Consider the following 24,562-nt stretch of genomic DNA (forward strand, 5'->3'; position numbering starts at 1 on the left):
AGAGGTACTGTAAAGCAGGCTTTTGCCTAATTATATTGAATTATTTTACAATGCAGTTATGTTGAAAAAACATTTGGTTTGTGAAGTAAGTTTTGGAAAAAAAAGGTTTGAGTTGCAAGATTTATACAAGGAAGTTTATCTGAGGTTTCTCAGCAAGGTAGAAAATGGTTGAAAGTTTATTTAAAAAAAGATGCAAAATACAATAGTCATATGTACAAGCATTCAGCAAAACATAACGCTTTACTTATAACGTGAACCAAAACATGTAATAATGTTTAAATTTGTTTAACAAAAGTCTCTAGTTTTAAAAATTAACTTTTGAAAAATAGTTTTTACATTGTGAATCGATCATAATCACGTCTTTAGGTTTTCGCATTCTGTCTCTTCTGGTTCTGAATCTTTCTCTTCATAACAAAGTCCAATTCAAGGTCAGATTCCTGAAAATCTGAGTTTCCACAGCCAACGTTTGGACAGCTGTATGAAATGACACACGTCAAAGGCAACAATGGCTGTTACATTGCTACGTCTGCAGGTCAACACAAATTATTCTTCAATAATGTAATAAAGTTGATGCCCGGTGTTTTATAATGTAAACACATGTTTTACAACATGAAAATGCAAACAAGCAATGATTCAAACTTTATAGAAGCATATTTATTTATGTACGAGAAGCAGAAATCAGTGTCAACATACCGACATTTCTTCTTATTTCTGTGCCTTGCCCTTATCATTTCAAGTATAGCCTCTTGGTCAAAGTAATGCTGGCATTTCTTATTTTTCACTGGATTGACCATCTCAACCTGTCAGAGCAGGACAATATCTGAATCAATGATTTCATTTCACAATAGAATTTCATTATCTTTCTTATACACGTGTTAATAACATAAGAAAAAAATACACAAATTAGAAAACGATGTTGTTGTTTACCTTAGTGAGAGGGCAGATGAAATTAGTCTGGCTTTGTGTAAAAGCAATGTCATCATCCAGCTCCTCCTCTTCATTCTCAGTTGCTGCCTGACTAGCTGCGAATACATATGCACATATATACATGATATAAACAACGAAACCTCTATTCACACATGTTATTTGAAAATACTAATGCATATTTTATCCCTCTATTATAACTGTTAATTTAAACGTCTAAAACCTAGTTAAAAACGGAACAAGAATACCATTCTCTCACCTTGCATTGCATATTTCCTGATACTCTCTTTAAAGGCTATCACTTTGGTGTGCCTTTGGAGGTCTGCATCCGAAACTCCAGCCATAACCTGAGAGAACCTGTCCTTTACAGAAGCTCTCAGATTAAACATGGCATCTGGTGGTTGATGCCTGACCTGCATAACACAAGACAAAGTCTTATCAGTCAGTAGGTAATTTGACAAAGACAGTCACAATTAAGCAAAAAAAATCTGGTGTCCAGTAACACAGAAGGCGCTCTTTAAACACACAAAAATTGTTGACACTGTGTACAGTAAAAATACAGTCGCTGTGATGTCAATCAAAGGGAGTCAAATCAAAGTAAGGTAATATATTGATAGTGTGACTGGTTGACACAAATGTTGTTCAGGACCAAAATAACATCGACAAACAAACATGCTCTGCTTGGTGAAATCAGTCTAGTTCATGTTCAATGGAAAGAACCGCAAAAACACCCTGAACACGTGTGATCTGGCTCCAAATCAATACAGCAAACCTGAGCAGTCATCTCTTCTACCGATCCCACAAAACAATTTATTTCTCTGTCCAACTCTGAACATTGCAGCATCATCTTCTCCAGTTTCTTCAGAGCAGGGCTGTCGGTTGTACCTGAAATTAGGAGGTCGAGACAATTTCATGATGAGTACACACTAGATGTAAACTGTATCTACTGTTGGTTAAACACTTGTTGCTTACCTTCTGCTTCGACTATTCCCAGTGCAACGTCTGATACCACATCCATATACGCATCAATATCTCCTTGGCATGATTTAAGATTGGACAACGTGGACTGCACGGAACTTAAAGACATCTCTAAACTTTATGGCTACGTGAAGACAACAGAAATCAGCATAACGTTACGTACACATTCCCTATGCATGTAGTTTTACACAGGCGCCTTTAAATCATTTAACGTTATTTATTCACAACATAACTGATGACATTTATTATTATAATTTCAATCAAATAAATAATAAATCGACACGAAACCTGTCCTTCACCAAAAGCAGCGCCACAAACTCGCTTCCGGTTTCAATTAGCACTGGATCCGACTTCAATATAAAAGACGTAAATCTCTTTCAATATATCGTATTAAAACATTTGGTTGGTAAATTAAAACGAAACAAAAATCATCTAAAATTACAGATATCTGCGTAAAAGATAAATATTATATAAAAAAATGTATATATGTTTAAACACTCCCAATAGTTCTCTGCATGGCTATTAATTTGACAGTCAAATGTAACGACAATCGAGGATGCGCATGCGCGCTGCCACGTCACGTAAACTAAACGGGAAAGGAGTGCGTCCATCAGAGTAACCAAAATAGAAGACTGAAACAGCGTTTCTGCGTTGCGATCACAGATTGCTGTGTTGCACCTGCTATTTTCCCCAAAACCCGCATCGGCGGAGAACATACAGATACTTTCCTGGGTGTCAAATCATATGGCAAGATGTCAGATATCGGAGACTGGTTTAAAAACATACCTTTCATCACTCGATACTGGTTTGCTGGCTCAATAGCCGTGCCGCTTATAGGAAAGCTGGGATTAATCGGTCCTATGTACCTTGTGTTATGGCCGGAGGCATTCTTTCATAAATTTCAGGTACGTTTACTTGACATTTCAAAGCAGAGAAACTTAAAAAAACAGCAACGATGACTAAGGCCTTGTAGGCCTCATACAGGAGTAACGTTAACGTTACTTCAGTGCGACACATGGGCTACGGTTAAGAAAGATGTAACGTTACTTGAGTAACGTTAAACTGAAACGTTAGTTGTGAAATATTAGTGGTGCGGGTGGTTATTTGCTAATGGGTCTATGAAGCGTCCAAACTAAAAATCTCGTAATTTTAATAAAGCATAAACACTGCTTATGTTTTTGTTGAAGAAATTTGAACGCTAGATTTCAAAAGTTGTGGCTTAAAAGGTTTGTTTAAAGCTTCGTGATTATAGAGAATGTGCACGTTAGACACTGATCATGTTCTTTGGCGATTTTCTAGTTTTTATTTAAATTAGTCTTTGACCTTTACGTTATCACTAAGTGGGCTAAAGAATGCTGGTAATGTATTAAAATGTTGTTATATGTGTTCAACCCGCCCTTTAAATCAAAAATAGCCTACCCACAGAAAATGAGTCCCATGAAGCGTCTTTTGTTTCCAACCAATGATATTGAAGCACGCATCTGAGGTTACTTCCGGTTTCGTTGTGACATTAATCACGATATTTAAATATTTTCTATGCCTATTCGGAAAAACATTTACGTTTTACATAAAAATATACATATTTTAATATCCCACGCATAGCGTCATATTTTTACATTTTTGCCTTAACAATAAGTTTTTCATTGACATTAAACAGTCATTCATTTCATTTACGTCAGTTTGTTTCTTTTTCCACCAGGTGGCGCAAAACAACCGTTCTGTGCTAAAAGTATCAAAAAAGCGTTTGAGGAAAATGTGTTCAATATTATTAGGTATAAAAAAGTGGATAACTTAAATAACCAGAACAATCCCTTCAAAATAAGAGTCTATTTTTTCTTTTATCAGGCTTGGTGAAATGTCTGTGAAATAAGGCATGTTGTATCCGTAAACTGATGATGACACAACGGCACATTTGTCTTGTGAAGAAACAATTTAACTACTGAGAAGCAGCCAAATAAACATAGTCTCTTCCCCGTCCTCTCGCATAGGCGTAGCGATCCTGCTGTGTTTTTTAACCCACTTTTCTCTGTGCTGCAGTCCACAGAGGTCACCTCTCCACAAAAGTGAGCTGGCTTGATTTATGCTGCAGTGCGTGTGGGGGCCGCTTGACTGGCTGGCTACCGCAGAGCAGCTTCAGACGCCAACATTAAAGCGTTGCTGCTCAGCGGATTCACAGTTCCCTAGACTAACTCTGCTAGCTCAGAGTTTCAGCGTGTGCCAGGGGGAGGAGAGAATTAACTAGAAGCAAGGGGGGGGAGGAGAACAGAAAGAGACAGTCGGAGGCCGTAGTAAGCGATACGGTGTGCAGATGCACGATGAGAGCAAATTAAACACTGGAGAGAGTGTTGGGGCATGCGTGTTGTTTACTGACCCAATTTTACTGGCCCGGGAGTTACCCAACAAATCTGGATGACAGACCAGATGAGTGTCAGAGTGTGATGTCTGGGGCAACGCTGTCGCATACAGACACACTGATATCAATGAATCAAATCTGCAGTGCAAACATATAGTGAAAGCATCAAAGTTACTGATTATTCTTTTGTGCTCTTTTTAACAGCTATGGAGACCATTATCTGCAACATTGTATTTCCCAGTTGGCCCAGGGACAGGTTTTCTATACCTGGTCAATTTGTATTTCCTGTACCAGTACTCTTCGAGGCTTGAAACAGGTAGGTCACGTGCTGCATCTGACTGTATCTGACGTGCTGAATGTTTCTCAAACTGAAAGAACACTAAAAACAATTTAAGTTGTGTGTTTTCATTGTAATAAAAAATATTTTTGAAGGAAATCATCATCACATCTTATGTTACTAATCATTGGGTTTCTCTTTCATAGGAACTTTTGAAGGAAAACCAGCAGATTACATATTCATGCTTCTGTTCAACTGGATTTGCATTGTTGTATCCTTTCTGTCCCATACATTGCAAAAGATTAAATGTTTCATTCAGTACAGTGCAAACAAGTGATAAGTCAGTGCCATCAAATTGCATTTGTGCATCACACATACCTCCATTAACTGTGGATGAGTTCAGCCATTGAATGTGACATGCTGATTTCAGCAGTTCAGTGTTTTGCATTAAGTGATGTTAATATTCACGGATGACGTTTTTTTTGGATGTCATGTTCATTTACATTTGACAATCATATGTTGAGAGTAGTTGACCTTTAAAATGAAAATTCTGTTATCATTTACTCACCCCTTGTCATTCACTTCTATTGTATGAATATAAAACCAATGCAAGTGAGTGGGGGCCGTTAACAACATTCTTCAAAATATCTTCTTTTGTGTTTTGCGGAAGAAAGAAAGTCATACAGATTTGAAATGATAAGAGGGTGAGTAAATGATGATAGAATTTTCATTTTGAAGCTGAACTACTCCTTTAAATTGACATTTCCTTAGTTATGCATGTATCTTTCCTTGACATTTGTAATTAAGATAACAGGGTTAATGATGGATATGCAGGTTAGTTATTTTTCTCTTTCATACATTTTTTTAAATGTTGATTTATCATAAAACAAATCACAGGTTTTTGCATATGGCCTCTAAAGCCTTGTGTTGTCTTTTAAGGAGTCAAATAGTATAATAAAAAAAGATTTAGTTCACAACTATGCCTGTAAACTTTTTACTTAGTGAGATAATTTTAAGGTTGAAATGAGTTAAAGTATTTCTTTGCATATTGAATATTTTTTGTCTGAAGTGATATTGCCCTAAATTAACATTTCTATCTACTTTAGTGTTGGGGTTGTTTTCCTGTTTGACATCAATTACAATTACTAAAACAAAAAAACAACATTTTGATATGGCCAATTATTCATATGGCTATTTATTAATGGTTCAAATGTATGTACCATTTTTTACAGGTAAACATTATCTTGAATGTTATTCGTGTAAGCCTATTTTAAAAACATACTTTGGTGTTTTTATGTTTTATAACAGAAATCTATTATGTCATTCGAATTTCTTATTTTGTTTGTGAATATTGCATTGTTTGTGTTTTGCAGCTCCTGATGATCCCTTTGATAATGTCTGTTCTGTATGTCTGGGCACAACTAAATCGAGACACGATTGTATCTTTCTGGTTTGGCACCAGATTTAAGGTGTTGAATTCATTCTATGAATGCAATGTATTCATGATATAGTATGACTCATGTATTTTAAAAATCCACTTCTCACTACCACAGGCTTGTTATCTCCCTTGGGTCATTCTGGGATTTAACTACATCATTGGTGGCTCGTAAGTCTGTTTATTTCTTCCCACACAGATTTGCGGTCAGTCATTTTGGATGTTCATGTTGTATAACATGGAATCGTCACGATGACTTTTGTTCTTTCTTTGTCAGCGTTGTCAACGAGCTGATAGGAAATCTAGTGGGCCATCTTTACTTCTTTCTGATGTTCAAATACCCAATGGATCTGGGTGGCAGGTCATTTCTTTCCACACCCCAATTCCTGTGAGTTCATAGTTTGCACAGCTGTCCACAACGTGCTATATTTTGATGAGCAATGCTTAATTCTAAAGTTGTACAGATACATAGATCAATGTGGCAGGAAAATAAATGTTTATTAAACTCAAATGAACTAAAAGTGTTTTATTGTAATATTTGTCTGCCATCATTTAAATTGTCCCTTAGGTATAATTGGCTTCCCAATCGACGAGGTGGAGTTTCTGGATTTGGTGTTCCCCCAAGCAGGAGACCCATGCCTCAGGAACAGGCAGGAGGAGGAGGAGGTGGTGGTGGAGGTGGACGATATAACTGGGGTCAAGGTTTTCGCCTGGGGGACGACTGACCCCATTTTCTCTCGAGCCCATGGATAAATAATGACACTTCTAACGTCAATGCTGCAGAATACAGATTTTATATGTTTTGGAATTTATTTGTATTGTTTTTTTCTTCTGGTTCATAAGAAGAGAAATGTGAAGAAGTGGTTTCTCTTTTTTTTTTGCTTTTGATGTCACGTCACACTGTGATTTCAGTGTGGAAATCTCTACAAAACTCTGCAAATCACAATGATAGGAAGTTCAGAGGACTGTCTCTGATTGTCTATTGCCCACAATATAACCACATTCAGTGTATGCAGGCTTCATTTTACTTCACACAGTTGAAAACATATGGTCTCCATAGACAAGTAATGTATATAATGATCTTATTTGTTTTAATATCTTATTTGTTTCAAACTACTCATGTTGATTGATTATTCATCTCTAAAAATCACCAGGTTAATATTGTTGTAACTTTTTCCCCTGAACAATACATGTGCTTTACATTTGTAAATGAACTGAGCTAGCCGTCAGCCAGAACTTGCAGATAAAAGTCCTGTGCATGTTTTAGTTTGTTTGTTTCATACACGCAAGGTTTGATAAAGGCTATCAGTCAATGCAGTTACAGCATAACTGGTGTGCAGAAATCAAAGTTGGTTTTTTAATTGTTTGTACATTGAATGCATGTCTATATGGTTTCAGTCCTAAAGTTGAGTATAAATGTAGATACAATATAGTTTTGTGTCCCTCAACACACTGGTTTAGTAAAGATGTAAACATTTACATTTAGCAGACGCTAAGGAGGTAAACAGAAGCAATTGGATCAACAAATGCATACGTACAATAAAAACTGGTCTCAGTGAGCCTACCACAGTATACAAAACTAAGTACTTCTTTTGATGAAGCATTTCAATCCAGTTTCCTGGTTTATGGTGGTGTGACCTTGCCAAAATGTCTTTTATAATAATAACAGCGACTACTGTTCTAAATATGTTATACTAAAGGATTAGTTTACACTCTACTGCTTTGTTTTTGTTATTCAGTGCTCTTTTGATAAATAAAGCGACAAATAAATTGTAAAGAGCAAGCGCTCACTAATTTGATTATGTTTATTTCCGTGTCTTGAGGGACACACTCAGGATCCAGACGCCTTAAATTTGTATTTACACCATTTTACTTAAAGAAAATTTGCATTCTAACGTTTAGTCTGTTTAAATTTAGCTTTTTTGTGGGCACAATTGCTGTTTAGTGTAAACGATGGGTCGTTCAGCAGGATTTCAATCAGTTGTGTTTTATTGAGTTACAGCAGATTGGTTCTTATAAAGAGCAAGCAGGATTCTTGGTAGCAGTACAGTATTCCGGATACATGTCTGAACGGGACACTTATGCAGCTGCAGGAAAAAGAAATACACTGAAGCTTGCTGAAGCAGTTCACAGCAGAGTAGTGAAAATGGAACTACACCTTGGATACCAGAAAATGCAACATGTTAAAAGATCATTTTGTACTGTTACTGTAATATTGCCAAAGAATTAGCCTATAACAACAAATAAACATATGCTGTGCATCACTGTATTGTATTAGTTTCGGTTTTGATTACATCCACCATGTGGCACTGTCCCCTTGGCGAGAAAGAAGAGTATGAGACTCCAGTCCATAACATCACCTCATTTCTGGAATGAGGTGGTTTCTGTAGAAGCACTGCTTTTACGTGTCCACTTGAAATATTAAGTGCCATTGCAGATCACGTTGTGTTCTCTTGGATTTGACCGTGCCATCTTCGCCAGCAGGTTGATTAGTTTCGTCTCTTCTCGCACACAAAAAAACTTTTAAACATTCCATTATAGGGGATTAGGGGAAATGTCTTGGGACTCCTAATATAAACGTAACAAAAGTCTCATCTTCAAAAAGATCTTACAAATCTGTCAAAGTACAGAAAAAATATTTACAAGGGCCCTTTTAAAAAACAAACACACAAACACTTAATAACATAGCAGTCTAACTTTGGCACTCCGTGGTCACTCGGTGTTTCACAGAAGCTCCCAGTCCATCTTTTCTTTGATACCGTCAGAGGCCAGACATGAGATCATTGGTTCCATGTGCAACATTCCTTAAACATCAGGCCCGTCAAGTTCAGTCATAGCAGCCTGTTTACCTCTGCAATAGAAGAAGCAACAAATGCCACTTGACTCACATACATTATAGATGAAGGTCTGATAGAAAATCTAAAACTGACACACCGCCCCCCTTCCAACACACGCCAAACATCTCTCTCACTGCCAAGTTGTTTTATAAAAGACTAAATTACAGACTGCCGACATCCCATGTGTCTTAGAGCCACAGCTGCTACATTATTAGAAGAGGCGCAGGAAGACAACTCCTTCACTCCTTCTCTATTCAAAACAGCTAGTTTAATGCGTAGCCTCAGAGAAATACTATACCTTCACAACATCATCCCGTCACTCTGTGCTCTGCGGACAACACTTCAAGTTCTCGTGCCAGTTTCTGCCCGTCGAAGTCTTTGCTCTCGGTGTCGGGTGCTAAGGAAACCCACCTCCTACCGTCTACACTTGCCTGTCCGTGTTGGTCCTTGCTCTTGCTGATGTCAGGCATGTTGTTACCCAGCTTACTGGTGAACCAGTCAACTATGTCTTGGTTGGTTAGTTTTGACTGCTCTGCAAGTTTCTCAAAAGCCTCCCCCTTTTGTACCTTCGCTTCTTGGAAATGCCTTTGCAGAACACTCTGGGCTTGTTCCAAGATCACAGAGCTGTTCTGCCCGTTCTGTCTTTTGTTGCTAAGGTTTTGAAACTGCTCCATCCAATCCAAGGTTCCACTCTTCAGAGCAGATCTGTTCTCCTTGAACCAGCGGACGATTTCTGTACGAGCTAGCCCTGTTTGGATTTCAAGTTGGTTGTACTCCTCAGGCGAGGGCCACTGGGTCTGTGCAAACATATCTTTGAGAAGGCCCAGAGACTTTCCGTCGATTGCTTCTGGACACACCGATGAGGTGAGAATGGGAAGAGGCGAGTCCCTTACTCGGCTATCCTGCTCATGGACTCCATTCAAGGTTCCCCTTTGAAGGTGATGCTCGAGTCTTTTTGATCCCATGGAGTTGAGCAAGGCCTGCTCTAGGTTGTCTCGTAGTGCACGTCGTTCTGAAAACCAGCAATCGATTTCGTTTTTGGAGAGCCTGGTCTCGGCCACAAGGTGTTCTATCTCAGCATGTGTTGGATAGCTAGTCCTTTGAAAACTATCCTCCAGCTTTTTCATTTGCTCAGACGATTTGCCCTTTACTCTCTCTAGAAGTGGAAACTGTGTGGCAACAGGCTTATGAGGTTGGCCATCCCTTGAAGACATGTCTGCTTTAATCTGTTGTGCTGCCTTATGGTTTCCATGACGCTGATCACTGAACCATTTTTTGATCTCTCCCCAGGAGAGGCCAGTCATCTCAATGAGACGATAAACTTCTTCATCATCAGGAAACTGCCACTGAGCATAGCTGGCGGTCAGCTCTCTGATTTGATCAGGGGTTTTCTCACAATCTGAAGAAAGGCTTGGTGTTGGAGAGACAGACCTGGGAGTGCTTTGAACGGACTGGATTATTGAAGGCCTCTTTACCTCCGAAGCAACAAGTGGCGCTGTGTTGGGCCTTTTGACACCCTGTGCTATTTGATTTGCAACTGTTAGTGCAAGAGGAGAAGCAGTTGCAGTGGAGCCGTTGGCAATAGGTGCCAACACTAGACTGGATTGTCCAAGAACATGGCAAGGAACAGTCTGGATAAGGGACTGTGACGATTTAGTCGACTGAGTTAACTGAGCAGGTAAGACAGTGAAGGCCTGTTGAACAGGCTGAATAGTTCCATTGAACATTTTCTTTCGTGCTTCCTCAACCTCCTCTGGAGACCAGCTGATGCCTTGTTTCAGCCTTTGGGTAGTGAACCATACTTTAATTTGTTCTTCTGGGTGCTTAGACGCTGCAGTGAGCCATGAGAGCTCTGCTTGGGTAGGGTAGGGAAACTTGTTGAAGGACGTGATGAGGGTGAGGTTCCCATCCAACGAGGGGTTGTATTTTGAAGTGTTCAAGGGGACGGCGATTTTTGGTACCAAGTTGTAGTTAGGTGGGCGTTGAAGGGATGGCATGATGTGCGAGAATCCGTCTTTCAGTGTCGCATCCGGGATTATCACAGTCCCGTTCACGTTCAGCGCAGTGAATTGCTTTTTAGGTAGCTCTGGAGTGAATGTGTCTCTCTGGCTGTCTCCTTGCAACCGAATACTGTCTGCTTTTGGCTTGCCCATCTTAACTCCTGAGGATTTGCTCGGAGGGAAGGCCTCACCTGGTTGAAGGTTGGTGGCATCATAGATGACTGCGTAGTTTGAACCTTCGATTGTCTGTTCTAGAATGGTCTGATTGTTGAGTTTGATCCTTTTAAACTTGAAGTTGTTCTCCCCAGGATGGCACTTCTCGTTGTGTTCGGTCAAAGAATCAAACTTTTTTGTGTTGAAGTTGCAAACGGCACACAAGTACAGTGGGTTGAGTATAACATTGGGGTGATTGGAATCAACATGTTCTTTGAACTCGTTAAGGTTTTGTGTGGAAAACGGACAGTATTTGCATTCGTAGCCTCCCTGGAGCTTTCTTGGCGGTTGAGTTTTTGCTTCCGGTTTCTCCAGCTCTGTTGCCACCTGAATAGAGTTCATAGAACTCTTCCTGTCTGTCCACTCCTCAGCAGAAGAGACATGAGACGATCCATTCTCCTCTGTACCGTCAACACAGGAGTCCATGTCATCTGCATCGTCTGCCGCAACCATGTCATCTGGTCGGATCATACAGGGCGTTGAAGACTTTCTCCGACTAGCCATGGTCAGGGAGTAGGACAGTGCAGGGCACGGGGGCTTTGTTGATGGCCAATGGGCAGATCTTGTTCTGGTGGAGGATCAGTAAATGATGACTGCGCTGACTGTGAATGTCAGCTCCAATGGAAGGCTTCATCAGACTTCATCCCAAACCACACTGTCTAGAAAAATACAAATAAAATGTGACTGAGTAACAATACTAGACACCGATACAAAAGAATTGATGACCTGTAATATTGAGTATTAAGGCAATAGGAAACCATTAGGGTGCATAAACACTAGACCCTTGCCCAAGACAACTGAACAGTTTAAGTTAATATAGTTTTTAAGCACATTATAAATCCTAACGTATCAAGAAAAAAGTGAGGTGCAAAAGAGCACAAAATGAAAAAGATCACAACAGACTACTACAGAACTTCATTAAAAGCGTCCAATTGGTATGCTGTAGTTAAGGCTACAGCACAATACGTTTACACGCTTTAATTAGAAGCATCAGTAATATGGTGGACAGTCAGGATGGGAGGGGCAAAAACATCCTTTGCTAGGCCCAGCTTGTCCAGTCCAATAATAGCCTTCCTCAGGCTCGTGGTGCCCTCAGCAGATCTCAGTACATTGGAGACTGATTAAATATGGATGGGACCCTGAGCATCTCATATCACAGCCTCAACTCAATGTGAGTGCACCAGTCTAATGTAGCCATGGGTATTTTTTCTCTATGTGCTGTGAGAAAATGCCAAAGGGAAAAAGGACAAACGGAGGTTAAAGATGAAGTCTTTCATTAATTTGATTTACCATTTAGTTAAGGAGTAGCTAAAAGAAATGTTTTGGAAAGTAGCATTAAAAAAAATAGCATATTTATGTTGAGCCGATAGCCTTGTGGTAAGACCTCTTACATATGGCGCAGTTGCGCTCCAGGCAACCTGTGTTTGAGTCCCGGAGCATTGTCCTTCCCGATCCCGGAAAGTTCAATGTGACTAAGTGTTCAAAAATATTAGGTACACTTTACAATAAGGTTGTATTTGTTGTTAATGTTAATTGAACATGAAATATCAATGAACAACACAACGTTTATTAAATGTTACTTGATGTTAATTTCAGCATTTAAAAATACATTTCTAAATCAAAAGTTAAATCAAAACATTTGTTAAAGCAAAATTCATCCAATTAGTTCACCCAAAAATTATGTCATGATTTACTCACCCTTTTTTTTTACTCACTTGTCATTTCAAACCTGCAAGACTTTATGTTTTCCGCAGAACACAAAAGAAAATATTGTGAAAAACGTTGTTAACTAGCACCCATTCATTTGCATTGGCTTTGTGTCCACAATGTAAGCGAATGGGTGCCAGCGCTGTTCGGTTTACAACATTCTTCAAAATATCTTCTTTTGTGGTCTGCAGAACAAAGAAAGTCATACAGGATTGAACTGACATGAGGCCGAGTAAATGATTAAAGAATATATATTTTTGGATGAACCATAAATTTAACAAACATGAATATGAACTAATACATATATACTATATTATACTTCTATAACAATATTGCTCATGATTAGTTCACGTTATTTATTACATTTACTAATGTTAACAAATACAACCTTATTTGTAAAGTGTCACAATTTTTTTTATCGTTTGTAATTGATTAAATAATAACATACAGCCATATAAGAATTTAGACGGTTGCATTAGCACATCATAGCAGAACTCATGAGCTAAAACGTGCTTTCATCACCTTCATAGAAAATCTTTATGTAAAGAATAAAAGCAAGATGAAAGAAATGCATTCAGATATACAATCTGAACAGCAAGTGTTAGCTCAGGGCTTTCGGCTATTAAAAAACATGACATAAGTTGTAAGCACATAAATTACGTCTAAAGCCTTTTAAAAAAACACATTATTTGGCCTAAGGTTCCAATAGCTGTTATTGACACAAGACGGCAAAGAAAGTCTTTGGTGTACTTTTGGCTAAGACTGTGTTAAAGGAAAATGACAAAATCAACAAAAACCAACAATAAGAGGAAACTAAACATGTAACATGGTAAAGGCTCAAAACCACTAGTAAAAAGCAATAAAAAAGATGTTGAGTGTAAATGGTCTGTGTACATTCACTACTGACTGTTGCAATGAGCAAGTTTGAACAAATGTAAATAAACATAAGTGAGTGACACATCTAGTAAATACCAGTGCCAGAAAAACAGTGGGAGAACAGCAAAACAGACATCACTCTGCCTGCCTGATTTCGCATGCATTGACATGCACTTTTCCAAGAGAGGATGTTGCTGCGGAGCTGCTGTGAAGGGGCGGAGACAGAGCTCTGTTAATACTGTGAAGCACAGTGGGTGGGGGCTGAATTTGGGATCGGGCAGAATTAATTTAAATCTCATCAAATGGGCCTCTTTAAGGCTGCCGCATGGCAAAGAATCTACATAAACCGATTTCTCCATTCATCACCAATGTTATGGACCTTCAAAATGGGACCACCACTTTGGATATTGGGGTAACATCCAGACTGCAGAGTGAATCTCTGAATCATAGCAGAAATGATACTTGAAACTTATAATCTTAATCAATAAATAGTCCGACACAGATGCTGGCTGAAGGTTGCAGTAACAGAACCAGATGCTGTTGTTAGACTGAGAAAGAAGAGATGTTTCTGTGTAAATGTGGTAGAGGGCAGAGAAAAGACAGCGAGCTTAAACCAAAATGGGAAGGAGTCGAGGCTTCTCGTGATTTGGGGTACTCGTTAACAGGCCTCGAAAAATCTGGACTCATGCGTTGCCATGGAAACGGCCTAGCAGCAGGTGGGAGGGATTTTCTCCACAGAGATCCAGATGAGGAACGTTCCGCATTCCTATTTTTGGCAGAGCCCGTTCTTTATGGGTGAAACCCACACTGAGAGATGGATGAGAATCTTTTCCGCCCTAATATTTCCTTCCTTTCTACTACTGACAAACGATTCCTGATGTACGCTTGCTGTACTGTACATGCGATACATTTTTCATGAGCTATAATAAGTCGGTGCATCAATTATGCTTATTAAGAGGAAACAAAACTAAAACTAGAAAGCTGAAATGGGCGTGTTGTTGCTAGTGAGGACACAAAAACAAATGTTTATTCTTGTACTTACATAAGAACTCTTTTATCAGTGAAGAGGCTGAAGAATTAATAATTTGAAAGAAAATACAAACAAAAAAGAAGGATATTACAAATCATTGTGCATCATATTGAGTCTATAGAATAATAATCTACCCACTCTTGTGCAAGGAAATTATGGCTGGTAAGAAGTTGTGACCATGTAACCAAAGGGAGAGGACATGACATGCCTGCTAAAGCCATCTGTACAGGCCGAGCTGCTTAGCTGCGTACAGTATCTTCAAAAGAAACCAAATCCCTGTTGCCAGCCACAAACTTATATGGCAGCTGTCCCAGAGCGTTATGAAATACTGCAAAGAGTCAAGCCGAGGATTAACTAATCGGGGTCATTTTTAAGCAATGCTTCTATGAGATTTGGAAATAGTTTGTTTAATAAAATGCTAAACTGGTAACACCGGATTGTTGACATGATTTGGTGGCACTGGCAAATGTTATCATGAAACAAAGACCAGCCAGGTTTTAATTCTTACAGACAGACATTTGAATTTATAGAAAGATTTATGAAACACTTCAGGCCAGTTTAAGGATTGCTGGGCTTGTTAGACGTAGTCATATTGGGTATTTCAGGAAAAGCTTTTTGCAAACTCAAAAGGCAAGTCACTTGGACAGCCGAGTCTCTTTGTTCAATAGAAATACGAGTCATACCAAGTGGCAGTGATGACTGCTGTTGTCCATCTGCAACTTTGAGTCACGGCTCACAAGAGGCCTGAATCATAGATCTCACACTAACATCTAATGCTCTGCATGACACCAACCCGATCATTTGAAGGATGAGCGAAAAACAAGGACGGTAGAAACTTTTATGGATGAACTGTTTTTGCTTATAGCCTTCCCATCTGACCTAAAGCATTGATATCCAAGAGAAATTAAATCAAAATAGTTTTGTAATGCTGTGACGCCATAACTGACGTGAGCTACACAACAGTCTGTCTATATTCATTTAATACAGCATAAACTGAAGCATAAGTGCATTAGTTGGTAATTGATCTGCCTGAGATCTCAAAAATGACTATTTCAAAGTCTGGAATCCTCTACTAAATTAAAACAACTTAAATACAATATATGCCTTCTGCTTTTATAGTGAATTGTTGTTTATTGAAGATCAAAAAATAAAAAAGCCACAGACATGTGATGTTGAGAGAACTAATCTCCTGACACACGGTTGTCTCATATCAGTCATGCTCAGTTTTGACTCCATACAACTTTACTGTCATCACAAATCTTTTTAAATCACAGACCCACCTGTCAAAGACGGTCTCCTTCTCAAGTGTGCAACTTTCGGTAATATCACGGTCCTGTGTGAAAAGTTTTCCCTCTTCTGCTGCTTCTATTTTCAACGTTTCGTTTCTTCACCTAGAAAAAAAGTTGTACTGTTATCTTATAAGTTTATTTGAATCTCACAATCATTGCGGATGAGGGCTCAAAGGCACCAGTTCAAGCATAAACTTCCTTTCCAAATCAGAAACGGACACTCCTCATAACAGAGAATGTTGACTTAACTGAAATCCCTTATTTTATTTTATTCAAGGTTGAGAGAAAAACTGCTCGCAAAGCAGCAACAACCTGTGAATATCATGTCAGTGACCTGATACAATTTCTAGTAAGTGTCAACTTACATTTCTACAGGCCTAAATCATTTGTCACGTCCCTGTTGGAGCAAAACCAAAAGCTTTAACGTTGTGCTTTTGCAGTTTAGCTGGTCCAAAAGGGCAAAATAACAAAAATAACATTTGTGGTAATTATTCTGTGCCTGCAAGTAATATGTGCATTGACCAAAGAACTTTAGTTTCATCCCGTGTATAAATCCAGGTTCAAAGTTACAAAAAATCTGTTGTGCACAACAGACAAATCAAAGCCTTGAGGAGGAACTGTCAACACATTTTGTGATGTTGAGGTTTGAAGAGCTTGGTGCATTAGGTCTACCATCCAAAAAGAATGACTAACAATTTAGTACTGTTTAATGATTAATCGCATCCAGAATAAAAATGTACATTTCAATTTGCAAAGTACATAGACATATATATTTGCATGTGTATATTTATATGTCATTAAAATTAAGAGACTGTGACAAACACTGTGTGTGTGTGTGTGTTAGAATGGTGAGAGAACATTGTGCTTGGTACATTACATATCACAAACCAAACTTTTAAGACTTCAGCCGGCAAAGTTTATCCTGTCTGACTAGCGCGAGTCCCAAAATGTTTACAGTACGGATAATATCCAAAGTCTGAAAACGGTCTTTGTGGCTGTTTAAACACATGCACGTCTAACAGAGTAGTACAGTGCGGCATATAACTTTATGTATTCTAACAAGTGTAGCACGCATGCGATACAGTTTGGCAGGTGCATAATACAGAGCCGATTGTTTGTGTGAAGTGCGTTTGTCATTGTGCTTGTTTCTGTGTGACGTTAATCGATGGCACACCGCTATTTTACTCAGTTTAAGTCTATTTTGTGAGTGAAACTTGTTTTCCGGCTGCATTGTGTCCATATAAATAGATCCCTACTTGTGGATTCCGATTCCTGTTATTTAAACATGCCATCTGGCTGTTCTGCGTGTCTGAGTGAATGAACTGCACCAATATTAATGAATGCTGTTTCAGCGGTAAATAAGTACATTTTTCTAAAAAGGAAACAAATTAGTTGTTCAATTTAAGAGACCCGTCTTGTTTTCTCTTGTATATTTAGTATTGCTCTTTAATAAAGAAAAATAATTTATTATCCAAATACTCTATTAATCGGTGGAATAATTGGTCAAATACTCGATTACAAAAATAATCCTACCTGACTGATAACACATTTTCTGCTAATTTACAAATACTGCAGACAATTATAACTAACTAACCAAGAAAAACAGGAATTGTGATTGTGGTAAAATTAAGAATAATTCTGCAGCCGTACGTTCTTTATCTTTCTGAATCATCCGCATTATCATTCCGTTTTCCAATATTATAGTCTGTGTAGTTACATGCAGTCTTCTCCTTAATGTGCCTCCAAAAAGCTTGGCCAAGACTAAAAAAAGTAGGGCAGAGAATATTGGCAACATCGAACCAGTTCAACTGAGAGCAACGGCTAAAAGTTGCATACTTTCTCCTTCCAAGAAAACAAAGTTTCAAACTGATTTTCTTTCTTGGACTTTCGCAACTTTCTACAACACTAAGGCCAATGCGCATTACAGCCCAGCTGCTAACTCTATTCCGAAAATCATCCAGCACAAATATTCTCCAACATACATGATGAGTACGATTATAAGATACAGCTTATTAAGAATAGCGAGCCGTGAAAGGAATATGACCTCGCATAGTGATGAAACGCAACTTGCTGCGCTCGCATTACGCGGCAGTTGGGTTATAGAAGAGATCAGGGTGGTATATTCCACATTAACCTAAACTTAGTAGTGGCACACATCAGAAGTCCTTCTACCAGAACATGAACAGAGAAGGAAATTAATAGCTTTAGTAGTGATGACTAATAAATAACCCGGCTCCAATGTGAGGCCAGACTCGCTCACAAAGAGGCTCTGCTTTCAGAGTCATGACCACCAACACCGACTGAGAAAACACAGCTTTCATGGGAGCCCAGTCCACGGCTGTGACATCAGCGACTGTCGGCTTAGTCACCAACAGCTCGAGCTATGAGGCAGAGGCAGCAGCAACCACCTCCTCAAAGACGTCAGCTCCTCATGAATGCAGGCAGCCATTTTGAATCCAGCCAGTCACCTGGCACAAACCACATTTTGTGCCAAAGCTAGGCTGAGCATAGTTGTGGTCCTGAGTTTTACTTTTGTCAATGTGTCATTACTTCGTAACAGCTGCCTCTGCCACGCCAACGTCTTCATACTGTGATCCACGTTTTTCCAGGATTGCCAAGTATATGTTTGCCAGGCTAGGGATGTTTATCGTTTCAAAATGGGTTGAATCCAAAATCAACTCAACATTTTATCCAAATGTCAGTGATTCATATGCAATGAACACAATAGGACAAAACACTGAAGTAAACCTAATTTCCAATAGTGTAAACAGCAGCATATTAAAAAGATATTCTGTTTAGTTCTCACCAAGCCTTTCTACAGATCAGTTAGGCCAAACATCTACTCTGTTTAACAAACATTATAATCAACTGTTGTTCTGCTCGGTCATCAAGCAAACAAACGTGTTTAGGATTAGAGAAATAAACCAGTGCTTTGAATAAATCACTGTGCTTTTCTTTCCTTTGGCCCTATGCTGAAACCTCACAAACAAAACCTCAGATTATACCGGCTGCACGTGACACTACAGAAAAACAAAGGATCTACTTGTAGCCTACAGATAACATCATATTATCAGAGTGATGTGAGATGAGGAGAGATAAACATGCTAAAACTATTTAATACTAAACAATATATAGTATTAAATAACCATTCAATGTTGGTTAATGTTATGATCTTTAACGACGCATCACAAAAGCTGCAGCAAGATCTAAAGATAGACGTCCTTGATGAATTGAACTTATCAAACTCAGGAACCCCCTCCGCTCCTGTACATCCGTGTAAGCCCTATTGTACCCTCCAATCAAAACTCACAGGGGAAATATACTAAAACTGATTCTCCAGTAACCTGGTTACCTGGTCATAGGTAAAGAGCGTAGAAATGTGATCGGAGATCTGTACAGCATATGGTGTTTACTGTTTAGAGAATGAATGGCAGTTTATAAAGAAGGCCTGTGACTGAGATGTAAAGTCGCATCACCTGAGATGACACAGGGAAAATCCCCTCTCTGTCAAGAATGAATGCAATACGATTTTAAACGCAAACGCAATACGTGCTTTAAAAATGGCGATTTGGGGTCCGGACGCAAAAGCATGCAGTGAGCTTCTCATCGTGTGGATGCGACAATTTTGGGAAGTATAACAGACGTGTGCACAGTGCTGCAATGTGGCTCGCGTCGCGTCTGATGCGTGTGCCATGCAGTATGGTCGTGGAAGGCGTCACCGCTGCCTACATCCTACGAAAGCAACCCGAAATCAAAGTAGTTGCGTGCCATGCTCACTTCATTCAAGTGCGTGAATTAATCACTCGTACTTCGAGTAAGAATAGCGATCGTTACTTACTGAGGAAAAGCGGGTTTACTGAGACGAAACAGAGTCCAATAAAATCACTTGGACCGACGTAACGCCATGTCGACATTGGAAGCCATATTTTGCTGGTTATTTCGACATCAGAGAAGTAGACATGTTCGCGCGCCCATTCCCCTTTAACTTTAACCATCGTAAGAAACTTTTCACAACCCACACCTAAATCACAGCGTTGGAGACGTTAAAACCGAGGTTATCGGGTCAGGTCATTGCGGTTATTCAGGTGTTCGCTTTGTACGACATGGTTTAGCTAAACAAAGTTCAGTGGAAACAACAACTGACCTCAGATGCACTTTCGTGCACGTTTTGGTCTACAAACTTACTTCTCGCGTATTCAAACAACGTCTGTAACTTGCAGGCTTGTTTGCTAATTCTCTAGCCGAGATCAATTTTAATTCAGCCGTTCTTACCTGCCCACCACCAACGGAAAACCCCGCGACGTCAGCGAACTGACAGCTAAGATCCAAAATTGCTTACTTTTCCACGTGTGCGGCCAAAAGAAGCGTGCGATTGTAAAGATTCAACCGATTTCTAAAGACAACAGCCGAAAAAAATTCGCGATCACAGGGGGATCTACGCCAAAACCCACATGATCACCTACGTCAGCAGACGTATTTGCATACGATACGAGACGCCGTTCCATCCCGACTTTGCAAACGAATCCTCAAAAGTAAAAGTTTGAAAAAATCGCCGACGGCAAGCTGTGGCTTCAAGTGCAAGTGCTGTAGTTCACTTCACCCCCGTGCTTCCCTCTTTGAGATTAAAGCACTGTTGTTTTGACGTCCCCTGCGTTAGTTTGGATCACAGGTCATTGAATATTAAGCACTATATTGAAGACCAGTGGCTGAACGGATCTCTCGCACTTTCTTCTCTCCCTCCCCTCCCATTCTTGCCTCTGTCCCCTCTCTCCCTCCCCTTCTTTCCTCATCCCCTCCCACATTCGCCTGTATCCTTGTCCTGGCTGTGCATCACAACAAACAGGCCAACTTGCAAAAATAAACACATTACAACTGTCAGTGAAAAAAGTAAACAGACGTATGTTTTTCCTCCCAAACATAAGTATGTGATAGAAAGTCATAGGAAACAAGTCAAGTGCTAATATGACTCTAAGAAAAAACGTATTGATAAAACATGCAAAAAATTCAAATGGCAGTCACACATCTGAATGCTAGTTCATGACACCGGTTTCTATCATTTCTTTTGTACTTTTATTCTGTCCTTACTTGCGCATGCAGTACTTTGCTATGAATACTGCTGCAGAAGCTTATGAATTATTCATTAACCAGAGCGATCCGCCGGTGTTTAGACATATTTACATACAAATAAGCATCTATTGAATTATAAATGTACATTAACTCGCTCTTTGTCTTGTTCGTCGTTTAGTTGAACCTATTTGCAGATGTTTTATTCATCAATAAAGTTTCACACCTGCACATTTGCTTATTGTTCATGTATTTAGCGCCATCTACAGAGATATTAAGCAACTATAAAGTAATTATTTGTTGATGTTTGAAATTACTGTCATCAAAAATGACTGTAATATTTATGTCTGCCTAGTCTATTATCATATTTAAAATATTTATTTATAAATTACATCACACATAGTTTGCTAACGTACATTTTGTGATAGAGATCACTAATGACACATTGAATTGCACGGATAAGGCAAAGTGCTCATTAGAGTTAAGTCTTATTAATAAATAGAACTTATTAATCTTATTAGTTATACATAATAGTGAGATGTTTTCATTCATGATAAATGTAAACACACGCAGATATACAAACACAGGTGAACCTGGCCTTCATGAACGTGTATTGATTGGGAGGGCTAGGCAAAGTCCTGTTACCATGGAGACAAACGGATTGAGAGTAGACTTTGCCCGCACAAATCATAGAAGGAAGCAAACTGGTGCCAGGCTAAAAGGTAAGTGACGAACGAATCTAATACGATTGAAATTAAACGCTATTATAATTTAAGCATAAATACAAATGTACATACATACATACAGTTTACATCCTGATCGTTTTTTCATATAATCATTTCTATTCTTTGTTAATTACGTGTATCATAAGTTTTTGTGACGAGATCTATGATTACGGTTGATTTCCTCTATCAGTTCTTAACTTATGGTGTCATATTATGGTTTATTAGGTTTGTTGAGAGAGCCAATATGAGCAGTGGGCAGCCACCCCCTCAATACTCCTCCAACTACTATTATCCCCCGCAACACCCTAATGAAATGCAGGGCAAAGTTGGGGAGGCACCTGTTGGCATGATGCCCCCAGTTGATGAGAGGATCGATATGGGGATTCCAGACAGCGCTCCCCCGGAGTACAACCTGGGCTTTGATAATGTTAACTGCTTTTCAGATGCTGTCATAAGGAGAGGTGATCAAATCTTTTCTTCAATGACTTGATGTCATTACGATAAGATCATTTTTTTTAATGTTCTCTAATTTATAAAGAAATAAATCAATTTTAATTGTGCTCAAATCAGCTCAAAAATATGTCAAATAATTTATCTGGAAATAGAAATGAAAAGCAATGTCAATTACATAGCATATGGCTATACAGATTTATTTGACTAAAGCTAGACTGGTCAATTATAACAATTTGTATGTGTTGCATCCAGGTTTTATTAAAAAGGTGTACCTGACGCTTACGGTTCAATTATTAATAACAGTTGGAATTATCTGTGCTTTTATTTATTGGTGAGTAGACTGGTATTTATCCTACTACACCTACTTCATTTATTTTTCACAAAGGACAGACAATTACATGTTAAATTACTTCATAGCCTTAAGCACCTCAGCTTTATTGTTAAAAACATATTGAACTTATTCTTTGTACCCCACTGACTGAAAAGAATGTAATATTTTACATTAATGTGTTTATTACTTAAAGGGTGACACTCAGAGACTGGGTGAGAAACACAAGCTGGTTTCCATACACTATGCTGTGAGCATTACATTTTTCTTCTACTTTGAGCTTGTGGAGTGTGCAACTTTTTCCTTATTTGTATCACTAAATTGAATTTGATAGTCAATGACTGTTTTCAACCATTTCACCAATAATCTGCATGTATTGGGTCTATCTGTCCTAAACAGAATTCATACATAACAGTCATCATCTCTTTTGTGTTCATTTAAAATGACAAGGGCTGCAACATTCGTTCTTATCATTGTGCTTGCCTGTTGTGGTGACATACGTCGGAAGGTTCCCTTGAATTTCCTCTTCCTAGGATTATTTGTAAGTAATAGCAGAGAGAGCCCTACACATAGTATTCAAAAATAGTGAGTCAGTTGACAGTTTTGTAATTGCTAAACGTTGTTTTAACAGACGATTGTAGAGGGTTTGCTTCTTGGATCAATAACAGTGTAAGTAAAATTCATAATCCTAATGTACTTCCAACTTTAGTCATTACGGCCAATGTTATAGATTTGTGGTTAGGGTAAATAAGTGTAATAGTGTGCTAAAGTGTAAATAAACTGTCATTACTGTCCAGGTTCTATTCAGCAGAAGCAGTGCTTTGGGCAGCGGGTGCCACTGCTTTAGTGTCGCTTGCAATGAGTTTGTTTGCATTACAGTCTAAAGTAAGTGTATCTGCTTAAAATATTCAGAAATTTCAACTTTGGTACTATTGAACCGATCTGATGACTTCAATAAATAAACCATATTATAATTTGTTGAGTCTGCTTGGTTTTAGTGGGACTTCACAGCCGCTTATGGAACTATGTGGGCAATATGCTGGACACTGTTTTCTTTTGGATTGCTTTGTGCAATCTTGAGATCGCAGGTGAGCCATGTATACAATTTAATGTAATTCCTCCACTTATCAAAAATGTTCACTTGTTTATATTCATGTGTTAACTTGTGTGTTCCAAAGTATCTGTACATCACTTACGCATCGCTGGGAACATTGGTCTTCTCTGTGGTAGGTTCACTTCTTGACAACTGCACGACTTGCTTAATCATGCATTATTGTCAATAAGTAAATATGCGTAATCTATGCTTTAAATAGCGATCATGAGTCAGTGACATTATGTTAAATAGTACCTACTTACTGCTTTCATTATTTTGTGTTTGTAGTACCTAGTAATGGACACACAGCTCATACTGGGTGGAAAGCACAAATACAGCATCAGTCCAGAAGAATACATTTTTGCTGCACTCAACTTGTACCTTGACATTGTGTCAATTTTTCTCTTGTTACTTCAACTCATTGGAATTTGCCGTTGATGTGATTTATGTCTGTAGGTTTGAATGATCATGGTATACCCCATTGTGGCGGTAATGTTGCACTGTTTTTCATGAAGTCTCATGGACTCCTACTCCTGTACGTTGTAAGTTAAATACATTAAAGAGTACTATCCTCTATTTTATATTATCAGAACATTTTTGAGGACACTGAAGACCAAAATACAAAAGGCTTGCAATACTTTTCTCTAAACACATGGCAGTCTTCAGTGTGTTGGGTGTATAGAATAGCTCGACTGACCAATAACTTCACGAACTAGCCTGCTCAAATACAAAAAATAAATAAAATAAAATACATGGATTGATGATTAATGAAGACTGTCTAGATGGTGCCATGCAAATCTGTTATAAAAACGGTCAATGTAGGGTTTGCATTAATATGAATAAATATTAACATTATACACAGTTCCTGTCAATCAACCACCGGTATATTACCTATAGACAAAAACACCTAATAAGAGAAATTTACGTTACCCTCGGCGAACTTGCATGCGTGGAAACTTTTATTAAGCATCATAAAATAA

General features: G+C 38.7%; 4 protein-coding genes across 10 annotated transcripts; 2 read left to right on the forward strand and 2 right to left on the reverse strand.

Moving 5' to 3' along the window:
• Positions 1–158: 158 nt before the first annotated feature.
• nsmce2 (NSE2 (MMS21) homolog, SMC5-SMC6 complex SUMO ligase) lies at positions 159–4,405 on the reverse strand. Of its 2 annotated transcripts, none has more exons than XM_056762003.1 (7): positions 3,322–4,405; positions 1,897–2,026; positions 1,697–1,809; positions 1,184–1,337; positions 928–1,022; positions 694–800; positions 159–474 (listed from the first exon to the last, which is right to left on the reverse strand). In XM_056762003.1, the coding sequence occupies exons 2-7, from the start codon at positions 2,009–2,011 to the stop codon at positions 363–365; spliced, it is 696 nt and encodes a 231-aa protein (XP_056617981.1). In that variant the 5' UTR covers positions 2,012–2,026; positions 3,322–4,405; the 3' UTR covers positions 159–362. The 2 variants fall into 2 exon arrangements, with proteins under 2 accessions (XP_056617981.1, XP_056617980.1); XM_056762002.1 differs by lacking the exon at positions 3,322–4,405 and adding an exon at positions 2,191–2,356.
• Positions 2,499–8,236, forward strand: derl1 (derlin 1). Its single transcript, XM_056762000.1, has 8 exons — positions 2,499–2,807; positions 4,460–4,571; positions 4,739–4,803; positions 5,340–5,366; positions 5,906–6,001; positions 6,086–6,138; positions 6,245–6,355; positions 6,536–8,236. The coding sequence occupies exons 1-8, from the start codon at positions 2,655–2,657 to the stop codon at positions 6,690–6,692; spliced, it is 774 nt and encodes a 257-aa protein (XP_056617978.1). The 5' UTR covers positions 2,499–2,654; the 3' UTR covers positions 6,693–8,236.
• On the reverse strand, positions 7,935–24,540 carry zhx2a (zinc fingers and homeoboxes 2a). Of its 6 annotated transcripts, none has more exons than XM_056761957.1 (4): positions 24,513–24,540; positions 15,911–16,021; positions 9,103–11,676; positions 7,935–8,818 (listed from the first exon to the last, which is right to left on the reverse strand). In XM_056761957.1, exon 3 carries the CDS (start codon positions 11,519–11,521, stop codon positions 9,113–9,115), a length of 2,409 nt encoding a protein of 802 aa, XP_056617935.1. In that variant the 5' UTR covers positions 11,522–11,676; positions 15,911–16,021; positions 24,513–24,540; the 3' UTR covers positions 7,935–8,818; positions 9,103–9,112. The 6 variants fall into 6 exon arrangements, with proteins under 6 accessions (XP_056617935.1, XP_056617936.1, XP_056617934.1 ...); XM_056761958.1 differs by lacking the exon at positions 24,513–24,540 and adding an exon at positions 20,383–20,629; XM_056761956.1 differs by lacking the exon at positions 24,513–24,540 and adding an exon at positions 20,192–20,373 and having other exon boundaries at positions 9,103–11,672.
• Positions 21,571–24,163, forward strand: zgc:110410 (uncharacterized protein LOC553618 homolog). The gene is made up of 10 exons (XM_056761996.1): positions 21,571–21,705; positions 21,934–22,169; positions 22,414–22,492; positions 22,686–22,739; positions 22,940–23,030; positions 23,121–23,158; positions 23,287–23,374; positions 23,488–23,577; positions 23,668–23,715; positions 23,871–24,163. Exons 2-10 carry the CDS (start codon positions 21,953–21,955, stop codon positions 24,018–24,020), a joined length of 855 nt encoding a protein of 284 aa, XP_056617974.1. The 5' UTR covers positions 21,571–21,705; positions 21,934–21,952; the 3' UTR covers positions 24,021–24,163.
• Positions 24,541–24,562: the final 22 nt, after the last annotated feature.

The sequence above is a fragment of the Triplophysa dalaica genome, chromosome 12 (genome assembly GCF_015846415.1).
Source record: "Triplophysa dalaica isolate WHDGS20190420 chromosome 12, ASM1584641v1, whole genome shotgun sequence".
Taxonomy (NCBI): Eukaryota; Metazoa; Chordata; class Actinopteri; order Cypriniformes; family Nemacheilidae; genus Triplophysa; species Triplophysa dalaica.